The sequence below is a fragment of the Marasmius oreades genome, chromosome 2 (genome assembly GCF_018924745.1).
Source record: "Marasmius oreades isolate 03SP1 chromosome 2, whole genome shotgun sequence".
In the NCBI taxonomy this organism is placed as follows: domain Eukaryota; kingdom Fungi; phylum Basidiomycota; class Agaricomycetes; order Agaricales; family Marasmiaceae; genus Marasmius; species Marasmius oreades.
This window is the reverse complement of record NC_057324.1, coordinates 1,673,459-1,695,889: the sequence shown is the minus strand read 5'-3', so window position 1 is coordinate 1,695,889 and position 22,431 is coordinate 1,673,459. Positions and strand designations below refer to the sequence as shown.

Below are 22,431 nucleotides of genomic sequence, written 5' to 3'. Positions count from 1 at the left end.
GAGCGCACGTGGCAAACTGATCGAGCGAAATATTTTTTAGTTCCACTCCGAGTGCAGACACGCAGTTTGCTGCCATCCTCCATACCCCTTCATTATGAACATTTCACACTCCTTGCCTTCTTATATTACCGGAATATCGTTTTCTTTTCTGACACCCGAAGATGCACGAAGCATATCCGTCAAGCAAATTGTCAACCCAGTTCTTCTCGATGCGTTGAACCGCCCCAATATCGGGGGTCTGTACGATCCTGCTCTTGGGCCAAATGAAAGATCTGATATGTATGTTACGCTACTTCTCGTCCAATATTCTCCTTAATCTGTTTTTCTTCAGATGCGCAACCTGTAAACTTGGATACTTCACCTGCCCCGGTCATTTTGGACACATTGAACTACCCGCGCCAGTTTTCCACCCGCTCTTTTTTGCAAATATGTATAACCTCTTCCGGGCAACATGCCTTTTTTGTCATAGGTTCAAAATCGATCGAGAAGAAGTGAGTTCGCGGTCGACCATGTTTTTGATCGCGTTTTTCACTTTCTTCCTTAGCTTTGTAAATACGTCGCTAAATTCAGGTTGTTGGAATACGGACTTTTGGAGGCTGCTTATGGTCTGGACGACTTACACCGAGTTAGGACTGTAAAGGAAAGTGGGAACAAACGGAAGGGCAAGGGGAAAAAGAAACAACCGGAGGGAGAGAATGACGAGGATGATAGTGAGAATAGGGAAGACAGTGCTAGTGAATCTACACCTGAAGACAAGGGGAACGGTGCAGATGATGACGAAAGTCCTTATGAGTATATGGCCAGAATCAACCGTTATGTGACGGCCCATCTGTCCCGCGCGTCTGGCAGTAAAAGAGACAGCTACAAGGATACCCTCGTGTATCAGGCCAGGAAGGAACTCATCAATGAATTTTTGAAGGCCACAATACTGACAAGATGTCAGAACGATAACTGTCGGAGGTAAGCACCTTGAAGACTGCCACCAAGCTACTTATTTTGACCTCCCTCGTATAGCTTTGCATACACTTTTAGAAAAGAAGGCTATACCAAGATAATCGAATACGATCTCTCCGCAAAGCAAAAGTTGAGGAACACCAAGACGCGGCCGGATGTTCTTGCAAGTAAACCCGAACCGAATGCTCAACAGGACTCGGACATTGAGATGTCCGGCCCAGAGTCGGTTGATGATGGAGACCCGGTTGGACCTGACGAGGAAGATGAGGAGGAGGAAGGAGAGGATGGGCCTTCTAATCCTAAGTCAGATAACCTACCCAGAGCCGCGAACGGAAAAATCAAGACCAAACGAGGGCGCAATGAGCGTGTGATTGCCCCAGAGGAGTGCCGAGCTCATCTTCGCCGCCTTTTCAATAGCGAATCCACGATGTGTTCGTTATTGTACGGAAAACACGGCCCGTTTGCGAAATTATCCTCCGAAGGGCTCTCGCTTGCATCTGCCGATATGTTCTTCCTGGATGTCATTCCTGTCCCCCCGACGCGTTTTCGCCCAGCCTCCAAAATGAATGAAGTTCTCTATGAACACCCGCAAAACGAACTCCTCGCAAAGATCCTCCAAACCTCATACCGACTGCGTGACCTCAACATTAGCCTCAAAGAAGCGTCTGCGAAGGGCCCTATGTACGATGAGGCTGCAAGGAAGAAGTTGATGGCTACTCTACTGGAGGCGTTGATCCAGCTGCAAGTCAACGTCAACAGCTTTATGGACAGCAGTAAGAACCCGACACCCATGCGACAGGGAAAACTTCCTCCTACCGGTGTGAAGCAGAATTTGGAGAAGAAAGAAGGGCTATTCCGGAAACACATGATGGTTGGTTTCTCTCCCCATTCTTGGGAACAGTTTTTGTTTAAATTTACACTTATTCAAGGGAAAACGTGTCAACTACGCCGCTCGTTCAGTCATTTCTCCGGACGTGAGCATTGAGCCCAACGAAATCGGTATTCCTCCCATATTCGCTAAAAAGCTTACATTCCCGGAACCCGTTACACCCTTTAATTTCCACAAACTACGACAGCAAGTTATTAACGGACCTCGTGTTCATCCTGGTGCTTCAATGGTGGAGTTTGAGGATGGCCATCAGGTTTCCTTGGTGGGTGACATCCGACTTTTGAGATACCCGGACTGAACCCTGGCCAGGACAAACTAACTGTGGAACAAAGGACAGCGATCGCTAACCAGCTGCTGACACCTCAAGAGGGTGAGCAGATCCGAAAAGGCCTTCGAACCAGAACGAATGCAATAAACAAGAAGGTGTATCGTCACTTGGAGGATGGTGACATTTTAATTCTGAATCGACAGCCAACACTGCACAAACCTAGTATGATGACACATAAAGCTCGGATTTTACATGGCGAGAAGACCATACGGATGCATTATGCAAACTGGTAGGTCTTTGCCTCTATTCATCAGCCTAACTTTACCTGACACTTGTCCCCAGTAATTCGTACAATGGTGTGTTCTTATCGGATGATGTTGATTAGCGTTCCTCACATTCTTCGTAGCCGACTTCGATGGTGACGAGATGAACATACACTTTCCTCGTGAGTCATGCAATCGTTTACATCTCACAAAGAAAGATTACTTAAAGAAGAAATAAACAGAGAATCAAATTGCCCGTGCTGAAGCAGAGATGATTTCTAACACCGACAACCAATACCTCGTACCAACGTCTGGAAACCCCCTACGAGGTTTGATCCAGGATCACGTTGTTGCGGGCGTTTGGATGACAAGCCAGGGCACCTTCTTCACTCGTGAAGAATACTTCCAATTACTTTACGGTGCCTTGCGCCCCGAAGATGATTGTACGCCGCGTTTAGTGACGCTCCCACCTACCATCTGGAAGCCTGTGTCTTTATGGACAGGGAAGCAAGTGGTAACAACCATCTCTCATCTAAACCATTCTTCTCTCTCAAAGGCATTTGCAGATTTCGACCATCCTCAAAAATATCACCCCAGAGAACATGGAAGGAATCAACTTGAACGCCGGCACCAAAGTTCCCGGTCATTTGTGGGGTTCTGATTCGAAGGAGGATAAAGTTATATTCATGGACGGGGAACTTCTCTGTGGTGTTCTGGACAAGGCTGCGTTCGGAGCTTCGGATTATGGTATTGTTCATTCCGTCTATGAGCTTTACGGGCCACCTGTGGTGGGACGATTGTTAGGCATCCTTAGTCGGCTATTCACCAAATTCCTCCAACATCGTGCCTTCACCTGTCGTATTGACGACCTTACCCTCACACCCGAAGGAGACGCCAAACGTAAAGACATTCTCGAGCGGGCAAAAAACCTAGGAACGGATGGTGCAATAGAAAATTTTCCGTCCCTCAGTAAACTGCCCACGGACGATGTTCCCGATGCCCTCAGATCACTGTTGCAGGATGTTTTGCGAGACGACAATAAGATGGCCGGTCTCGACGTTACAGTCAAGACTAAACTGTCAAAACTTACCTCGGATATCTCGGATGCATGTTTACCTAATAAACTTCTCCGCAGATTCCCCCACAATAACATGCAAACAATGACACTGTCAGGAGCCAAGGGTAGTGCGGTCAACGCACGACAGATATCTTGCGCCCTAGGTCAACAGGAGTTGGAAGGCCGTCGGGTTCCGGTCATGGTCAGTGGGAAGACGCTGCCGTCTTTCAAAGCTTTTGAAACCAAGGCCATTGCAGGTGGTTATGTGGCCAGTCGATTTTTGACCGGTGTAAGGCCACAAGAGTTCTATTTCCACTGTATGGCTGGACGAGAAGGTCTCATCGATACCGCCGTCAAGACGTCCCGTTCTGGATATCTCCAACGTTGTTTGATTAAGCATTTGGAAGGAATCCGCGTGCATTATGATAACACGGTGCGCGGGAGTGATTCATCGGTCTACCAATTCCATTATGGTGGTGACGCTCTGGACGTCACGAAACAAAAACACCTTCATCAATTTGATTTCATCGCACAGAATGAGCAATCGTGGATCAACCTACTTAAACCTGGGAAATTGGATTATGTGGCCAATACTGGTTCTCGAAACGCGCCAAAATATATGAAGAAGGTTTTAAAGAAGTCGCTCGCTAAGCGCGGCAAATATGATCCTGCCTTGTCCTTGTTCAATCCAAGTCGTGAAATTGGCGCGACTTCCGAGCACTTTGCTGAAGCTTTAGAAGAGTATGTCAAGACCAATACCCGCAATCTAATCGATGACGGCACGGAAGAGCGGTGGAAATCTCGGAATCAGCGCATAGCGCCTGGTCACTTCCGCCTCCTCATGCACGTCAAGTACATGAAAAGTTTGGTCGAACCTGGCGAAGCGGTTGGTCTACTGGCCTCCCAAGGGTGAGCCGATTATGATCTTGGTATCAGAATCTCTTTGTTCATGCAAACGTAGTGTTGGTGAACCATCTACGCAAATGACACTTAACACGTTCCACTTTGCCGGTAAAGAACATGTTTTCCCAGAGATTTTCGGTCACTGAAATCTTTCCAGGTCACGGTGCTGCGAACGTCACGCTCGGTATTCCTCGACTACGTGAAATCGTCATGACCGCCTCGCAGAAGCCAAAAACGCCGTCCATGACCATGAGGTTACGAGCTGGGACTTTGCAGGAAGACGTCGATCGGTTTTGCAAGCGCGCCACCAAATTAACCTTATCGCAAATCATCGAGCGGATAGCAGTTACCGAAAAGTTACAGACAAACGGTGACGCACGACGAAGACTTTATACCGTAGAAATCTTCTTCTTCCCCAGGGAAGAGTATGAAGCCGAATATGACACAGATCCTACAGAAGTATTATCTTCGTTTGGCGTCAAGTTTCCGTTGACTTTGAAGAAGGAGATAACAGCCGAATTGAAAAGAGTGGATGCGGACATGCGTAGTCAGATCTCACAACTCGGTCAAGGCAAGAAATCGAAGTCCAAGGACCGCGATACCGCTGAAGGTGATGACGACGAAGAACCCAGATCCACGAGGAAGGATAATGACGAAAGTGAGGCTGGTGATGGCGACGCAGATGAAGCCAAACGTGCTAGGCAGCAAAAGCAGCAAGTCAGTTACGAATCGGATGATGACTTCGAAGATAACGACGAGGAAATGGTACTCTATAACGACGAGGAGCTAGAGGCTGAGTATGCGGACGAGATGGAAGTGGCCCAGGACGAAACTGACCCGGAAGTCAAATACAAAACCAAAAGCTTCAACGCATATGTTAAGCGAGTTGGTGATATGTTCCAGCGAAATTTCCAACTCACGAATTCTTTCGAATTCGAGTGCTCAAAGGTCACCATCGTCCTCAACGTATGTTACTATTTCTGCACAATCCAACTGATAGTCTGATTCCGCTACCTCTGATTCCAGTTTCCAACCGATCTTCCAAAGCTTTTGCTCGTCGGTATCGTAGAGCGAATCTGCCGTACTACTGTCATACGTGAGATTCCTGGTATTACCGACTGCTTTCAATCTAAAGAAGAGAAGAAGGGGCAAGAACCAATCATCAAAGTAGGAACTTTCAAACTTTATTCTCATGTCAAACTGACCTGCTCAATCTCGCAGCTTACAACAAACGGCTCAAATTTCAAAGGCCTTTGGGAATTTGCTTCCTCGGCCGATGAAACCATTCTAGAGGACGATGAAACATATTCCAATGATATATATGCCATACTCAAGACGTACGGTGTCGAGATGGCCCGCGCCGCCATCTTCAAAGAGATGAGTGGAATTTTCGGTCTTTACAAGATCCAAGTGGACCGACGACATTTGGAACTTATCGCTGATTACATGGCGAGTTCCTTATTTCTTCGATGCTTCACTCAATCCTCTTGCTCACCCAGACTTTAGACATTTGACGGCGGGTACAAACCGTTCAACCGAAAGGGAATCTCGACAAATCCTTCACCTCTTCTCAAGGCTTCATACGAAACTACGGCAGCGTTCTTGTCCGATGCTACCCTGCACGGAGACTTTGATGACTTGACTACACCCTCTGGAAATATTGTGCTCGGGAGGCCTATATCTACTGGAACAGGAGCGTTCGACGTTCTGATGCCCATCGAGGCAGTGCATTAACAACATTTTGGCAAAATCAAAAGTAAAGAAATGACACGAATAATCTACGGAATAAAGCTGGTATATATTTATACGCGACCGTTCATGAATACTGTGCGCTTGAGCAGTTCCACTCTAAGAGGAGTCAACCCACAGCAGGAGGTGGGCATATGCCCTAGGCGGCCCGATCCGTGATGTAGACAGAAATGGGTCAAAATATGGCCGACTGACCGATCCATGTAGACAGAAAGCACCGAAATGGACCCAATTCTCCGATATACTGATGTAGACAGGGATGGCTCGTCGGTAGCTATGTCTTATCAAAAATGTAGACAGGAATGGGCGAAAAAATAGGCCAGAGGTATCATGTATGTACACAGAAATGGCTATTTTCTATAACCGTATATGCCCCCCTCCAGCACGTCTAGTCACGATCACGTGATCATTGTTGAAATTTATGACCGCCTCGTGCTACTAGCAGCGAATTTGTGCCTCTGACTTTAAGTATAGCTTTAGGTACTTTCGGCTCTTACAAGGTCCAGGTGCCTCGTAGCGAGTACGATTATGTCTGCTTAAATAGTTTCCGTGATTGATTGGCGACCACGCTACAGTGACGTTACAATATCCGGTCAAGCCAAGGACTGAATGAGAACCCGAAGAACAATGAAGAACAAGAGGCCTGGCAACCATTGTCAGTTTTGAAAGGATTCAGGCAGCTTGCAGGGAAGCGCTGCTTTTGATAGGTCAGGATATAAAGATGGAAAATTTCAAAGTCCGCTTCAACCTCCACAGCCGCTACTATCACCATTACCACCACCATGTCCCGTTCCCCGCTACAAGAACTCCCTTTATCCAGAGTTCCTCTGCCGCCAACGCCTCTTACAGCGACCAGGTCGACAAAACGACCGTTTGCTCCCGATAGCCCGAGTCTTTTCAGCCCAACAAAGCGCCGTATACTGTCAGAAGAAGGCCTCCTTTCGGATAATACTCTAAAGAGTCCTTTCCACATACGCGAAACTCTTACTTCGCGACCAGCCCAGGCAAACGCGGAACCTTCCCCAGCGAAGAAACTCGATTTTGGCGCTTCGAAAATCGCGAAGACCTCTGTTACAGGAGATCGACTTTCTAAACCGCCATCTGTCGCTCCTTCACCTCAGTTACCTCGCACACCATATACACCATCGTGTACATCCAATGCTCGCACTCCTCTTTCTGCAGTCGATGACTTTTTTTCGACACCAGAACGCCTTGCGTCGTCATCACACTCCAAGAACCCCCCGCGGATCGTTCCTCGGCCGCTTCCCGCGTGTTCAGACCCTCACTCGGTTCATTACCCAGGGTTCCGAGTGTATCGCGATCCGCATATCATTATTCCGGATCCCATTGACCCAGGATTGTTCATGGTAAGGACGGCAAAAGAAAACCTTCCTCCTCGACGTTCTATGAAGAAGGCTGCCACGGAACCAGTTCGGAATGAAGACAATGGGCTACTTCTCACACCAGAGTCTAAGAAGCGAGAACTGGAGAAAATGTTGAAAGCAAAGTCGACTCCTGCAACACCAAGGAAGATCGCAGGCAAGGAGAGATCAGAGCACACCAGTCCTACACCCCAGAGACCGGCCGTCCCACTTGGTGGTCGTCCATGGGTTGGGACGCCATCACTCACTGAGGAGGACAGAAGGGAACGAAGGCGTCTTATGATGGAAGAAGTGGAGGATGGTGACAATGGTATTGGCTTTGCAGATCTATAATGCAAGAGTTTCCTTATTCTTGCCGTTGTACTTTATTTCCCTGCCACCTTCCCCTTAGTAACGACTTGAATGCTTCTCAACTTCTACATTATTCTATTTACCTCCTCATGTCCCAGTGTGACGATCCGTTACGACGCTTACTGCTACAACTTTTTTTACTTATGTTGAATATCTATAATCATTACATTTGGCATGTTCTATACCTAGACGCACTCGATACATACTAGAATCCCTCTCTCTGCAAGTTTCAGTTTCATTCACCATGAGAGTCACTGTAGAGACACGTGCTAACACCTACGTGGTCCTGCCTTCAACCTTCACCTTCACCATGTATCGACCGCGGCCTGTATTGATATTATTCTTATTCTACCTTTTCTCAATTTGTGTTGCCCAATTCTCCTTCTTTGACAATATGTTCCGGCAACAGCAACATCAGGAGCAGCATGCCTCAGGTGCCGCACAATGGGCTGCACACCGTGAAAGCAGTGCGTAGCCATTGTACATAACCAGTTCTATAGCAAGGCTAACGACTGAATCTAGTTCCATGTTCACAATATCTTTGCAAAACCCTGGAATGCGTTAAGAATCCTGCTTTTTGCCCATGCCCGGATGTGGAGGACATTGGATGTGTTGTACCGGATGGCGACGATCCGGAGAGCGGTACTGTTGTGTGCGTTAGAGGGAAAGAAGGGTGTGATCAAGTAGAGAGATTGGCATGGAAGGGGTCTTCGTGGCAGTAGATTAGCTCGAGTTTGTACAAACCGTTGCTCCTGCTCAATTGATCTAAGGATATACCTATACGTGGACATACACCACATACATCGGTTCTTTAATCCCATTATTTAGTCGTCGCTCTTGGCACTGTTTCTTGAACGCGAATTTCTCTTTTGGAAGGTCCTCGAAGAAAGCATAAACTGCAAAACACGTCGTGCATGCCTGTATATTGACCTTGACGTTGCAGGAATGCATCCCACCTCCAATTATCGTCTCCGAGATTAATCGATTATTACGCTTCATGCAAATGAAGCAGGCGGTGTTCTAATACTGTACGAGAGATCTGAGTAGCTCACAAGCAGAAGCTGAGACAGCTCCGACGTTAGACAGATAGTTTTGACCGTAATTATAGAAATGTGATAGCGTAAACCCTTCTCCCAATACGTCAGTAACGTAGTTTTGCAGTGCAAGACGGGCAATAGCGGTCGATGTGTGGCGCTGAAAGACTGATTTAGACGGAATGATCATCCAGCTTCTGTCATTTTGGGACGCACAATATTGTTGAGGAAACTGGTGACTATGCATACCAAAATTAGAATAATATGCCTCAGAACATCTTCAACTGAGAAAACTTACTATTGCCAGCATGTCTGTGTACATGTAGGCGGGCGACAATTTCGTGGATGGGCTGGGCTGAATTTACACTTATATAAGTCGCATTTTATCTGTGAGAAGATGGATGAGCCAAATTTTAATCCTTTTAATGATGAGTTAAACGCACCTCCTCCTCTGGCTGAGGGGTCCGAGGTCCGATTTGGGGCTCAGCACGAATTGATATAACGGAGAAAAACGAACTAGGTTAACACCATGTCCACATCTAACGTGATAGTCGTGGTGAGTCGTTAAGTTGCGCGAAGGAAGCCCTCTCACCTGGTGTATATATTTCGAACGCTACAGGTGCGGATGTGAGGGGCGAGATTTGCACAGAGTTATGAAACTCACCGACGCCAATAACACATACCCAAATGTAGAGGGAGCGAGGAGGGGGATTATTAGCGTCTCCACATTTTATACGCAATAGACCTTTGCAATGGGTTTCTCGACCCACGCTTATAGCTACCGCTTTGAGGCTCAAAGTAAAGAAGGATATCAAGATCGTCGGACGGTTTGCGAATTAAGTGGAATTCGCATGAATGGTAGGTTGCATAGGAGATTGTTGAGCTAGAATACAAGTGCCAGTGCGATTTGATCCAGTTGGATAGCTTTGCAGAAACTTGTCATTATTATATCGGGTCGTGGGGGAGGGAAGTAGAGTGCAAGCGTCACGGAACGGTCACTACTCGCGTCAACATTGCAAGTTTTCTTTTTCTTCTGTAGTCTTACGTGTATGTACAAGTGGATGCAAGTTCTCTGCCACTCACGACTGGTTCACACTAGGATCCTATCATGGTTCTCGGTGTCCAAGTTGCCTAGCTGGCTCTCTGTTTCCTTAACTTCACTCAGTGATATTCATCGCACATCCACTGATTCATGTATCTATTCCCAGATGCTATGCATTCACCAGGCTTCGACCTTGTGTTGATTCCTTCTCAAACCAACTAAATTTCAATTGGTATGTTTACACCGTCGAAGGACTTTTAGTTCGAACAAGATGAAGTCACACGCCACACATCATACGCTTTCAAATATGTTGTATACCTCCCCGAGGTTTATTCTCCAGTCCGCTCGCTTGGGATCATGTTATTTATCTTCATGGCACTTTGGCTCACGAAAAGCGTTGGCCGAGGCCGTCTAAACCCTAATGCCAACAGGTCCTGGAAAATCCCAGCTTTCTTGAAAGATCCGGCCTTCAAATCATTGTCAAATGCGCTTGCATGCCAGTGTTATGTTTGCATGGTCATAGAAACCCAGTAGCAAAACTATCGTCCATTACAAGCTGGAAGGGTACTTGATTTTTCTTCATATGTTCTTACGAACACTTCAAGTTTTATACCCCTTGTTCCTAATGACGATCGACTTCTGATAGGAACAAAGGGCGACCAAGTAGACGGCGGCCGAAAAGAATGGTGAACCTGATTCATATTTGAGTGTTGACATTGATTGCTCTCAATCAGTGAATTTTCCATTTAGTGCACCCCAGTTATGAATAATATGGCGGATTTATGCTTGCGGGTCTATGTAGGCTTTTATTGAACATGACAGTTTCTTCGCATCCCATTAAAGTGTGGTATTAACTCGACAGGAATACCACTATGTACTCACCTGACGATCAATAGCATTTCTGGATTTTTAACGAATAGCGAGTCAATTTCCGTGATGCATTCAGACGAATTGTCTCCCAATTCGGTAAACTGATTAACACGACAGATGGTCAGTCTTCATGATTTGAGTAAAGGAACAACAAAGTTATGTATACCTTGACATAGGCCTTCATAGGGTTATGAAGATTCGGGCAATCTGGGCTCCGAAGTAAACACATCCCTCACTGTCAGAGATGAATGTCGCATTAACGTGGCGTGGACTGGGAGTTTACACTACATTTCATAATATAACCATATCGAAAACGATGCAGACACTCGAAAAGAAGCACCAGAAAAACGATGCGTTAAATCAGCTCCGCGGCATTGACTGGCATTTCATCCTAATGAAATTTTAGAAAATGGTTTGGAAGAAGAGAAAAAAAAGGGACCGACAATTTGGGTACTGTAATACATTTCTAAACGAGCTGTGAGTCTTTATCCAGTCTATTGAAAGCGCACCATCACTCACCGATATCCCGTAGGATTCGAACATCATCGACCGTCACAAACTTTTGAACCGATGTAGTCAGTATCTACACTAGGTTGGCAGGACCAGGCTTACGTTGATAGCGACACCTTTCCGTCCGAAACGACCGGAACGACCAATCCTATGGATATAGTTTTCACGATTTCTGTAGGAGCAAACCACCGTTTAAGTATGGACCATGAAGTTGAAAGTGAATTACTGACGCTGGAAGATCGTAGTTGATGACCAGCGAAACTTGTTGCACATCGATACCTCGAGCCCAAACATCGGTTGTAATGAGGACACGACTGGAAAAGATGATTAGGTGAGAACCGTCAGCGTACACGTCCACTCACGATGTCCCTCCTCGGAATTCGGCCATGATCGCATCTCGCTCCTTTTGAACCATTTCACCATGCATCGAGGATACGGTGAAATTTGAAGCTCTCATCTTTTCGGTCAACCAGTCCACCTGAAAAGGGTCAATTTGCGTACACTAGGCACGAAATGTCTCTGACCTTCCGCCTTGTATTGCAGAAGATCACAGCTTGAGTGATCGTCAAAGTGTCGTAAAGATCGCAAAGCGTGTCGAATTTCCAGTCCTCCTTCTCTACGGCGACGAAAAACTGCTTGATACCTTCCAGCGTCAACTCGTCACGCTTAACGAGAATACGGATGGGATCCGTCATGAATTTTGTCGTCATTTCCAGAACATCGTAGGGTAAGGTCGCGCTGAGAACGACGACTTGAGTTGCAGGAGGTAGATACCTGTAAACATCATATATCTGGTCTTTGAATCCCTTGTTCAGCAGTTCGTCGGCTTCATCAAGGACCAGCATTTTGATGTTACGGGTCCTAAGACTTCGCCTTCTGATCATGTCGAAAACACGTCCCGGGGTACCAGAAACTACATGTTGACCGTACTCTAGTTTCCGAATATCTTCCCCAATCGAGGTACCGCCAATGCAAGCGTGACACTGCACGTTCATGTAGTCTCCCAAAGCAAGAACCACTGACTGAATTTGAGTTGCAAGTTCTCTTGTGGGCGACAGGACGAGTGCCTGCGTTTCTCTGACAGTGACATCGATGGACTGGAGTATTGAGATGGAAAATGTGGCTGTTTTACCCGTTCCGGACTGAGCCTGGGCAATAACATCGCGTCCTTGAGTTATAGGAAGGATGGCACGTTGCTGGATCGCCGAAGGCTTTTCAAAGTCTGGAGATGTATGTCAATCGTCAAGTTTTGGGAACGAAGTCGTTGCAGACGCACTGTATGCATAGATGCCACGCAACAGGTCCTCCTTCAAACCAAGGTCATCAAAAGTTGACACGACAGAAACGGCTTCTGAGGACTCGAAAACGAGTTTCTAGTGAATATGATCAGCTGCGGGACTTTCAGAGTAACTCCAAGGGTATGACAGACCTCGTCTCCTGTATTGAGGCCGGACATTTTACAAGTTGGTCGAAGTGAAGATGATAGAGGAGTGAGAGCGGACTTTGAAATTTTTGCCTTTTCCTTCCTCTCACACTTACGCCCTCAAATGGACTCAATAATCGAAGTCCAGCGACAAACACACGAAGAAATAGAACGCTTTGAGCGTGCTCTCTATATTCTACTATCTAGGAACTACCAGACCCATGAATCAAAACTTCAGGGCGAACACAAGGCCGCCCAGATACTCGAACGTATCGCGACCCGTGCCGCTTCACTCAAGGATCTGTATGAAGACGAGAGCGTGCGGAAAGCAGAAATAGATTCTCTCTCTTTCTCCACAGAACCAAACGACCTGTCAGAGTATTATTCGCGGTTGGCGAAAGTGCAGGAACATCACGCCAAGTATCCTAATTCCGTGGTAGGAGCATTGAAACTTGAAATAGAGGCCATACTTGCAGAGCCTAATCAAGAGGGATACGAGGAATATGATGAAGACCGTGCGTCCCATTATTTTTAGATGCTCTTTTGGTTTGACGTCGCTTTCCAGCAATATCCCTACTTTTTTCGGGTGAAGAGGCTTACGGCAGATACCTTGACTTATATGCTCACCATACCGCGTATAACAACCTCAAGAGTATTGGAAGAAGACCCGGATATCTTCAATATCTTGACCTACTCATGGGGGTCAAGGATGGCCCGGTACATAGCGAGTTACCCAAGGAGGTACGATTCGCAAGGGATTTCGAAAAGTCAGTTTCCTTGTTTTGTCTCATTGTACTCTTTTTTTTCTTGACGCTGGTGTTCTCAGCTATATCAAGAACCTACACTCATATTTAGTCTCATTTGTCAAGAAGTCCCAACCTCTTTTGGATGTACACGCTGCGCAAGAAGAAAGCAAAGCAGAATTTGAGAAATCCTGGGAGGCGGGGGAGATGAAGGACTGGGAGGATACTTCTGAAAAGAACACGGTTGAAGGAGGGTCGAGCGGAATATGGTGTGTAGCATGTAAGTACATGGTGATGTTTGCTGTTGCATGTCAACGCTATATTTTCTACAGGCCAGAAACATTATTCGAAGCAGACAGTCTACGACGCACATTTGACCTCAAAAAAGCACATCAAAGCGGCCGAAAAACAGTCCCAGTCGACTACACCTGTCCCTAATCCCAATGGACCCAAAGACACCCCTCAAGCTACTCAACCTTCGAATTCCAGAAATCGGCTTCATGAATCAGCGCTGTATTGCCACCTTTCAAGTGTCCTCCTTGTCGATCTCTTGCCCATTTTGAATGACTCGAAGTCTAATGTTGAAAGAAGATTCTCTCTTACTGCACGGGAGCGTGAACAAGAACTGTTGGAACAGTCAAAACCTCAGCCGGCTCCGGCCCCCTCCACAACTACTGGCGAAGAAGGCGAAGAGGAGGAAGAGGAAGAACGGATATACAATCCCCTCAAGTTACCTCTCGGTTGGGATGGCAAGCCAATCCCATATTGGCTGTACAAATTACATGGGTTGGGAGTGGAGTATAGGTGCGAAATATGCTCTGACCATGTTTATATGGGAAGGTAAAGCTCGAAGTTATCCGTTCCAATATGAGTTTTCTGATTCATTTATCATACAGAAAAAATTTCGACCGACATTTCCAGGTTACTCCCTTGACCTGAAGCATTTGTCTCTTTTGCTAACTGTTGGGGTTTTAGGAATCCCGACATGCCTTCGGAATGCGAGCCTTGGGGCTTCCCAACACAAAACATTTTCATGAAATCACTCGTATCCAGGACGCTCTTACCCGTAAGTTGTCCTTAGACCTACCGTTATGTACCTCCATTGACCAGTCACATATCTTAGTTGCTGAAAAACTGAAGCAAGAGGGTAGACATGAAGTGTTCGAACAAGAAACCATGGAAGAGCTCGAGGACGATGAGGGCAATGTTTATAACCGCAAAACCTATGAGGATCTCAAAAAGCAGGGCCTCATTTGAGCGGCCCGCTATACTTATCGGCATGTATTATAGCATATATTTTATTGATCTGAGCAATGCTCATTATTGCCGCACTGTGAATCGGAAATTTGCGAATTGAGGATCTATTCATTACCTGGTACAACCGAAACTTTAGGTCGCGGCGGAGGAGGGGGCGGTACTTTGCGTATCACTGAGGGTGTCATGGCCGGTGGGAGCGACTGCGCATGGGTATAAAGCTCTTCATCGGAGGACGTCGGCGAGGAGGAAAGAGGCGAATCTAGAGGTGAGTCGAAGGGATTCCTATGGTGGTATCGGACTGAGGAGTTGATTTGAGATACAGGTACCACTCCTCGTGGAAGAGCTGCGTAGCTTGGATGAGGACAAATAGACTGAGACTCCAATTATCCTTAACTTACCATCATTATCCCACCAAGCTGAATTATCGGTACTTGGAGGTGGTACTGCAGTAGACGGTAAGGAGTCGTACAGTGTCGTTCGCCATTCAACTCACGAGCATCAAAATCTACTGGCAACATAAGAGCCGCTAACTTGTCCTCCACCTTTTCGCCCGGCGCCACGGATAGAAGGCTGTCGAGTAGCAATCGTGACAACGCGGCACGTTTGGCTTTGTCAATGATGCGTATATCCGCCCGCAAAATAGCATATACTGAAATGAACTGGTGAGACAATACGGCTCGCATACCGCCTTTATTCATCAGCTCACCTGGTTTATGATCTGAACCTAGTAGCTCCGCTCTCGAGTAGCTAGATAGCTCGAGCACACGACCACGATACAAGATTCGGTCTGCGATGGATGATGAGCACCACGTGCAACTTGCGGGACTTGTAAGCAAACTTAACCGGTCCAGGCTGGAATCCTCATTTTCTCGCTTGTATCGTAGATGTTTGTCCCCAAGTCGTAACGATATGTCGGCCGAAACAGTAGAGGTCCTTCCTCATATCTACCAAATGCCAGTCCAGCATCTATGACTTGCTTGAGCTATATTGACTGGTCAGCGAAAGGTATTGTTCCATACACTGTTCAGAAGCTAACCTGGTCTGCCACAATTAAGGCGTCGAGATCATTGTTTTCAGCGCAAGATCGTACGGTTTCATTATCGAGATTAATGCGATAATTGGTATCCGCGAGCCATACGATGTTTCTGATAGGGTAGAAGACATCAGCAAACTGATTACACGTGGAATATCCGGACCGACTCATGGCTGTCAATTGTTTTCCCCTTCAAAAAATGCAGTCCACTGACTATGGTATAGTAGTCAGCGTTCCTCTCTTCTACATTCGAGTGACCAGCGGCGAGGTGAGCTGTAACGAAACAGAAGTTGGTATCATGATAATCTAGTCTGATTCCTACAGCGCCTTTGTTCCCTGACATGCCACGAAGACCCGTCTTCAGGAGGGAGATATCAGAACCACACAGCATCCTTTTGCTCAAGCCAGACCTTTTTAGTAGCGGCCTCCACGTTTCTGATAACCGGCGCTAATTCCGATTGAACGAGGATTAAAAGAGCAGTTCCAACCAGCTAACGATTGATGTTAATACCAGTAACCAACAGCGAGTAACAGTGAGCGAAAACACCTACTTGTTCACTTCTAAGCAGCACGTAATCGCACTTTTTGTTTGGCCTACGGTCTAGAGTTTCCAGAATTTTGGTTTCCCAAATCCGACTGATGGGAGTCAATACCATGGAGAGACAACAAAACGATGTGACCCACCGCCTTTCTGGATCTGCCTGAACGATTTGCTGCGCAGTGAGAGGTACTATTTCTTGGAAACCCAGTACGAATAAATCCGGGCTAAGCTTGTGAATGATCGAGGGATGGTAAAAGGTCTGAGGAGAGCTTACTCGCGACCTATAGAAAATCAAAAGCTGGATACAAATCAATAAGAGTTATACGTACAGTTTGGAGGATAAAGCCACGGAAGCAATGACTCCGAAGCGGGCAGCTAGGCAAACGAATGAGCAACGTGGACGTAGACTTGCTGAAAGACGTTCACCCGGCCATTCAAATTCCAGGATCCAACGTATATTATGCACGGTTTCGTCGAAGAATATTCGTTGATTCTACGTGATATTGACTTCAGATGTCTGATATCAGATCGAAGCAGGGCGAACGAACCGTTGTTCCAAAGCCGTCCGTACGGAGTCATGAACAGGGTCAAATATAGTGACTTGACGTTGAGCACTCATATTTCCCTGGAAGAAACGAGATCAGTAAGGTGAGGAGGTCGTAAAGAAGGCGGGTCACCAGAAACATATCAATGGCAATCTGTTTGCTTTTGTCTTGGAAATTATTGATGTACGCTCGAGAAACACTCTTTGTGGCGTCCGAAATAACACCTGATCGGACACGTCCAATACAGTGATACTTTACATTACAGATAAAAAGACTCACCGGCAAGTGTCCGTTTACCGCTACGAGTGAAACTGGTATTCAACGCTCCTGTGCCTGCGTATATTCTGGATAGAGCATCACCATTCTCCGCCCAAAGCTCGCGGTGATGCGTCCAAAGTGGATGGTAGTGTATCCATTCCCGATGAACTAACAGCATATATTGCTCTAAGGTAAGTCGGGAAAGAATATCTTGGACGAAATTGGTGCGGTCCAGACTGAAAAGAAGAGTGGGCCCCACTGAGAATGGGCGACTGGGATAAAACCTCACCAGTCTAAACAATTCGTCCGAAAGACGCCTCTTTGGTCTGTTACCAGATCGTCTGTACTTGCATCACAGGTCGTGAAACCAAATTTGTCGATATGATCTACTATGACTTCCATTCGCCTGCAAGACTCGTCAGCATATCAACGCTGTGAGTTTGAACCACGCACCTTAATTCGCGCAAGACACTGTCGTGCCCTCCGATTCTAACTTGATTGTGGAAATCGAAATGTGTGATATCCAGAGTACCATCAATCCCAGATCGTGCAATCTGGAGGTGACGCTGGTAGGCTGTCGCCAAAATGGCCTCGTTTTCTTTAGATCCCAAAAGGTTTATGGCATGAACAGCACCATATTCCTCGGTAAGCTGAGTGAAGTGACGTTCGAAGGCCGGCTGCGACGCATGAGGTCTCGTTATCTGAATGCGCTGCCCAAAGGTTTGAATGCCCTGCTGCTCCCAAAACACTGTGAAATTCGTCGTACATGAAAGAACCGAGTCATATTGCGAACACATACATGGAACGCTGCCGCGAACTTGTACAGAACTAACGCTATGCTGATCGGTGCTAAATATCGTCTCGGACTATCGGTAGCTTAGATAGTGTTGTAGAATGGAGAATCGATGACAGACCTCGACAAAATTGGCGCAGTTACCATCGTCATCTACACCCCGCGTATTGAAACGTGTACCTGCTCTCTTCCAACCAAGGCGAGAAATCAAGGAGAGCGTCGCGACTACCGGCACTGCATTTATAGGCGGCGAGGGTAGCCCGGTAGTAAAGACCCCCACGTAGCCTTGGATAGCCAGGATCTGAGGAACTGTGAGAGATATCACGATACACAGGAAAGGCACAAACGCACCAGGAATTGACATTGATCTAGATCATCGCGTTCATGTTGTTCCAAACGCTCTCTCAAATCCAACAAACTTCGAACAATATACTCATTCCAAACAAATCGCTCATCAAAAGTACCGAAATCTTTATTCGCTTTCTCGTTACGAGTCAGACGTCGAGAGAGCCTCGAGGATAGGTCCCAATGAGTGTTTGATGCGTAATAAAAGGTGCCAGAAGACAAGATTTTAGTCAATGGAGCACAAGGGTGTTCATAAGGCTGCGGGGCATAGTTATCCCGCAAGGCAGTATCAAGGGAATCAGGGTGGGTCAGCGAATCTGATCCTATTGAAAGATCATCCCATGTCGAGGAGGTTAGACTATAAAATGAAACTTCGTGTATTCGAGCAACGAATTCTGGAGCTGAACTCGATGGTCTGGTGTTGCCGATCTCTGTGGCACTGGTCACCAAAGCCAAGAATATGTCTATGAATTCGTTGAGAAAAAGTCATAGCCTTCTAAGGCAGCGCACCATTTTCTACCGCTATGAGCCCAAGGCAACCCTTCACCGTTCTACTCGTTAAACGGACTGTGCTCGAGAGATCGACTTCATCCTTGGGCAGAAATTCGACGACAGCTTGGCTAGGGTTGTGTTCATCGGCACGAAAGACGAGAGCCTTATCAGGAAAATCTTGTGAGCTAGTAATGAGGTAGAGAGCGCGAGGGTTGTTGGCCAAGTGAAGATACATCGCAGTTAGATGAACATCATCGCGGCGTCTGGCCTAACGAATTACTTCAGGGTCGCGTCCCGCATGTGGAGCTGTGCACAGCCCCTCGTTTACGCGTCATTTCGCCGCGCAACTTACCTCGTTCAGCTCATCTTAACCTCCCTCCTTGGACATTCCCTATGGACAATCAACTGGACGTGGAATTCTGTAAATATTATGACCGGAGCGAACGCTTCAAGCTGAGGGACTTTTGATTCCGTCAACCTCAAACCGCGATCAGTACCGCCTTGAAGTTTCAACATACATATATATGTATCGTCAACCCGGTTATGAATTTGAATTCAACACCCCAGTGCCTGTGTCTTACCCATGCTGAGCGCTGTTATCCTTTCATTCCTACTCTAACCCGGTTTCTGCGAAACCATGGCCAACCTCTATAATTTCTCGATACCGGATTCTTCGCCAACCTTTTCCTATTCGCCGAATCGTGAAGGGGAAGATGTCAAGTCAGGATGGAAGAGCTTTTACTCTAATAGCCCTGACAGTACCTACGATTCGACCCACCAAAGCCCAAATAACCCTTCGGGTACCTCCTCTCATAGCACTTCCATGCAGGGAGCCAGCTTTGAAATCAGTTTTATGGGAACAGCGGTATATATCTATGGATCAGCAACTCCGGGGGCTTACACTACTCGTCTGGACGAGAAAGAAGCTGGAGGGCAGCCTAGCAACGGCTTACTTGCTAGTTATTCAGGTTTAGCTTACAAACAGCACACCTTCTCGCTCAATGTCACCCAAGCCCAGAACTTGACTATAATGTCAGGCACTTTTACGGTTGGAGTTGGTGATAAAGGGTGAGTAGCCACTTTTTTTCTTCGTGCTGCAGATTGATTAACATTTCTCGACGATGAAAGTGCCTCAATCAAGGAAACGACTGTTCCTGCGGTCACCGCCAATTCCGATGGGTCGTCTTTTCTAAACTCTGCCGCTTTCCAAACTAGTGGAGGGGGGACCTTCAACACAAACCACGATGCACAGGGTTATCCGCGAGTTGACACCAATAACGCAGGCTCAAGCATCATATTTCATTTCAGCAGCGCGTAAGTATGTATGTTTCAATTACGGCGCTCGATCACCAACCTTCAATTGATTTCAGGTCAGCTCTCCGAGTCGTCGGCTCTCTGAATTATGACCACGGAGCGTATTCCGCTACTCTCAGTCCACCAGGCGGAGTTTCCACAACAACTCGGACATTCAACGCAGTGTCCAAGTGGTTTGCCTACGATAACATAATTTATTGGGAATCTGGCCTCGACCGAACACAATCATATACGTTGACCCTCACCAATTTAGATGAAGGAAAGTATCTAGATGTACACGAGGTTCGTGGGCGGTAGCTCAGAAGGTAATCCGGAGCTCACAGTCTTGACTCATCTGCAGGTTGTACTTATGGATGGGCAGGGCAATGGCTCGTAAGTTATTTCCCGTTGTTCCAAGCCACGAGTCATTGATATCCCTCTCTAGAGGTGGTGGGACTGAATCCGGCGGACTTGGCACTGGGCCCATCGTTGGGATAGCGGTGAGCACACGATTTCGACATTATCCTATTCTTCAATTTAGCCTTACTTACCATAGGCGGGAGTGGTTGCTCTCCTCGTCATCATCGGCGCATTACTCTTATTTTTCTGGAGACGTCGAAGGCACAGAGATCGTCTGGGCGGGCCAACCCCGGCGATCTACAGCGGAGCGCATAGTATGATGCCCTACCCAACTCGTATGACCCGCCTTAACTCTGTCTTTTTCGGAATTGACCACAAACCAGAAACTCAACCTCTTTTAGACTCACATGTGGAGCCCTTTGAACTTCCCCTCAACTTCGCCCCGTATGCCGATAGTAGCATCACATCTACAAAACAATCAAAAGCCGCTTCCTTGTCTAATACAAGATATACGCCGCCGACGCACTCCGCGATGTCATCGTCGACACAACAATTAGGAAATAACTCAAATTCATGGTCGGTAGCGGGAGCTTTAACTCAATCAGGCAATACATCTCAGACGACAGGCTCCCAAGAGAAAGGTACACCTCCTTCCTCGTCAACGAGAATAGTACGGCAGGAAACAGACGCGGGTCCTATACCCATTCGACCGCCTTCTCCTCAGGAGGAAGTGCTACCACCGGGGTATAACCCTGCGTGGTCATCAGGACAATCATGACATCTTCCGACTCGATATTTATCAACACTACGACACGCGTGTGCATGATCATTAGCTATCATAATTTCATCAGATTTACTTTTAGTCCATCACTTGTCCATTGGTGTGCTCTAGCAAAGGTAGAGGTTTCGTAGTAAGAGAAAGGACTCTTAACCCTTTTTAGATGTATCACCCTCCGAAAAACCAGAAGTTCTTCTCATCGTGAGTCCTGGTTTCCGAAGTGGAGGAGTTCCCGACCGGAAGGTCGAGGGAGGGGAAGATTCGAGGCTTCCCTGGCGTATGATGGGAGAGCGAGGAGGTGTCATCGAGTGTTGAGAGCCTCTGAAGGATGAAGATGACATTGACTGCGGGCGTAAGAATGGTACGGGAGACTGGGGTGGTGCAATAAGACCTTCAGGCATACGTGAGTCCTTTGGACGTATCGATGCAGGTAGCAAGGACGTGAAAGAAAGAAGTGATCTGAAGAGGGAGATACGCGGCTGCTTTGTATGTTGGGTTGCAGTGAGGGAGGGCGTACCAGGCGTAGCTTGGTGGGTAGGGTCAGTCAGCTTCCGCAATCGAGGGCATGAATTGACGGGATAATACGCACAAAGGGAAGTAGGTAATGCGTTGTCATTTGCACTGAGACTCAAAAAGAAGAACAGAGGTACCAGCCAAACGCACAAGCCAAAGAAGGTGGCTACCTCGGTGAAAGAAGGGACCTGTGGACCTGCGCGACCTCTGTATCTATAGTTTCGAGCGTCTTGAGTCAACTGAGCGAAATAAAAGAACCACATGAAGTGATCCACTATGACGAGGATACACGAAGCCACGAAGGGAAGGGATGAGAGAGATATGACGGGCCAGGTGTTGGAAAAATTCTGGAGATACACGACGTGACATATGACCGAGAAAATCGTCTGGAGGAATGGCAGAGAGTCTGTCGCATAGAATACAAGGTGTAACACGATAACCGCCTAGGAGAATGTCAATTTTGGAAATCCACAGATAATAAACCACACACATAAGTTCCCCGTTGACCAATTGTTTTTGCAAGTCGAGAATGCTCCTCAATGAGTTCCGAAACGTATAGGAGCCCGCTCGCTGGGATAGCAATGACGATAAATATGTGCTCGTCAGCGCTAGTGGAGGATAGGAAATCACCTAAAGAAAGTGTGACAAAAGCAAAGACCACGACGATGGCAACATAGCTAGAGGTGCAAAGGAGTAAATTTCCGAGATATGAGAACTTGAGGCTAACTGGCATACCTGACATAGTAGAGCAAGCCCATTGGCAAGAAGAACAAGGAACGCCACCA

General features: G+C 47.0%; 8 protein-coding genes across 8 annotated transcripts; 5 read left to right on the top strand and 3 right to left on the bottom strand.

The window, feature by feature from the left end:
* Positions 1–24: 24 nt before the first annotated feature.
* On the top strand, positions 25–6,172 carry E1B28_004143 (uncharacterized protein). The gene is made up of 15 exons (XM_043148600.1): positions 25–279; positions 332–491; positions 545–960; positions 1,015–1,825; positions 1,884–2,105; positions 2,153–2,400; positions 2,454–2,467; positions 2,518–2,556; positions 2,617–2,888; positions 2,941–4,340; positions 4,393–4,442; positions 4,492–5,300; positions 5,361–5,501; positions 5,556–5,783; positions 5,841–6,172. Exons 1-15 carry the CDS (start codon positions 95–97, stop codon positions 6,066–6,068), a joined length of 5,223 nt encoding a protein of 1,740 aa, XP_043013200.1. The 5' UTR covers positions 25–94; the 3' UTR covers positions 6,069–6,172.
* A 693-nt stretch (positions 6,173–6,865) lies between these two features.
* On the top strand, positions 6,866–7,798 carry E1B28_004142 (uncharacterized protein; the record flags this gene model as incomplete). Its single annotated transcript, XM_043148599.1, has 1 exon — positions 6,866–7,798. One exon carries the CDS (start codon positions 6,866–6,868, stop codon positions 7,796–7,798), a length of 933 nt encoding a protein of 310 aa, XP_043013199.1.
* A 328-nt stretch (positions 7,799–8,126) lies between these two features.
* E1B28_004141 (uncharacterized protein) lies at positions 8,127–8,538 on the top strand (the record flags this gene model as incomplete). The annotated part of the gene is made up of 2 exons (XM_043148598.1): positions 8,127–8,283; positions 8,339–8,538. 2 exons carry the CDS (start codon positions 8,127–8,129, stop codon positions 8,536–8,538), a joined length of 357 nt encoding a protein of 118 aa, XP_043013198.1.
* A 2,460-nt stretch (positions 8,539–10,998) lies between these two features.
* Positions 10,999–12,768, bottom strand: FAL1 (RNA helicase). The gene is made up of 9 exons (XM_043148597.1): positions 12,702–12,768; positions 12,549–12,645; positions 11,797–12,494; positions 11,635–11,750; positions 11,503–11,586; positions 11,375–11,444; positions 11,282–11,321; positions 11,206–11,228; positions 10,999–11,153 (listed from the first exon to the last, which is right to left on the bottom strand). Exons 1-9 carry the CDS (start codon positions 12,726–12,728, stop codon positions 11,118–11,120), a joined length of 1,191 nt encoding a protein of 396 aa, XP_043013197.1. The 5' UTR covers positions 12,729–12,768; the 3' UTR covers positions 10,999–11,117.
* Positions 12,769–12,786: 18 nt separating this feature from the next.
* On the top strand, positions 12,787–14,771 carry E1B28_004139 (uncharacterized protein). Its single transcript, XM_043148596.1, has 7 exons — positions 12,787–13,210; positions 13,261–13,462; positions 13,522–13,718; positions 13,771–14,278; positions 14,335–14,359; positions 14,414–14,504; positions 14,562–14,771. The coding sequence occupies exons 1-7, from the start codon at positions 12,820–12,822 to the stop codon at positions 14,693–14,695; spliced, it is 1,548 nt and encodes a 515-aa protein (XP_043013196.1). The 5' UTR covers positions 12,787–12,819; the 3' UTR covers positions 14,696–14,771.
* Positions 14,772–18,975, bottom strand: E1B28_004138 (uncharacterized protein). The gene is made up of 22 exons (XM_043148595.1): positions 18,721–18,975; positions 18,217–18,674; positions 17,987–18,166; positions 17,872–17,938; positions 17,526–17,820; positions 17,362–17,478; positions 17,094–17,308; positions 16,947–17,038; positions 16,818–16,894; positions 16,696–16,762; positions 16,599–16,644; positions 16,544–16,550; positions 16,413–16,493; positions 16,280–16,364; positions 16,139–16,219; positions 15,896–16,086; positions 15,732–15,840; positions 15,539–15,677; positions 15,402–15,482; positions 15,189–15,344; positions 15,094–15,138; positions 14,772–15,038 (listed from the first exon to the last, which is right to left on the bottom strand). Exons 1-22 carry the CDS (start codon positions 18,935–18,937, stop codon positions 14,800–14,802), a joined length of 3,045 nt encoding a protein of 1,014 aa, XP_043013195.1. The 5' UTR covers positions 18,938–18,975; the 3' UTR covers positions 14,772–14,799.
* A 57-nt stretch (positions 18,976–19,032) lies between these two features.
* E1B28_004137 (uncharacterized protein) lies at positions 19,033–21,159 on the top strand. Its single transcript, XM_043148594.1, has 7 exons — positions 19,033–19,770; positions 19,831–20,016; positions 20,073–20,298; positions 20,357–20,388; positions 20,441–20,495; positions 20,552–20,690; positions 20,739–21,159. The coding sequence occupies exons 1-7, from the start codon at positions 19,340–19,342 to the stop codon at positions 21,131–21,133; spliced, it is 1,464 nt and encodes a 487-aa protein (XP_043013194.1). The 5' UTR covers positions 19,033–19,339; the 3' UTR covers positions 21,134–21,159.
* E1B28_004136 (uncharacterized protein) lies at positions 21,136–22,424 on the bottom strand. Its single transcript, XM_043148593.1, has 5 exons — positions 22,382–22,424; positions 22,277–22,323; positions 22,137–22,216; positions 21,723–22,089; positions 21,136–21,659 (listed from the first exon to the last, which is right to left on the bottom strand). Exons 1-5 carry the CDS (start codon positions 22,402–22,404, stop codon positions 21,283–21,285), a joined length of 894 nt encoding a protein of 297 aa, XP_043013193.1. The 5' UTR covers positions 22,405–22,424; the 3' UTR covers positions 21,136–21,282.
* Positions 22,425–22,431: the final 7 nt, after the last annotated feature.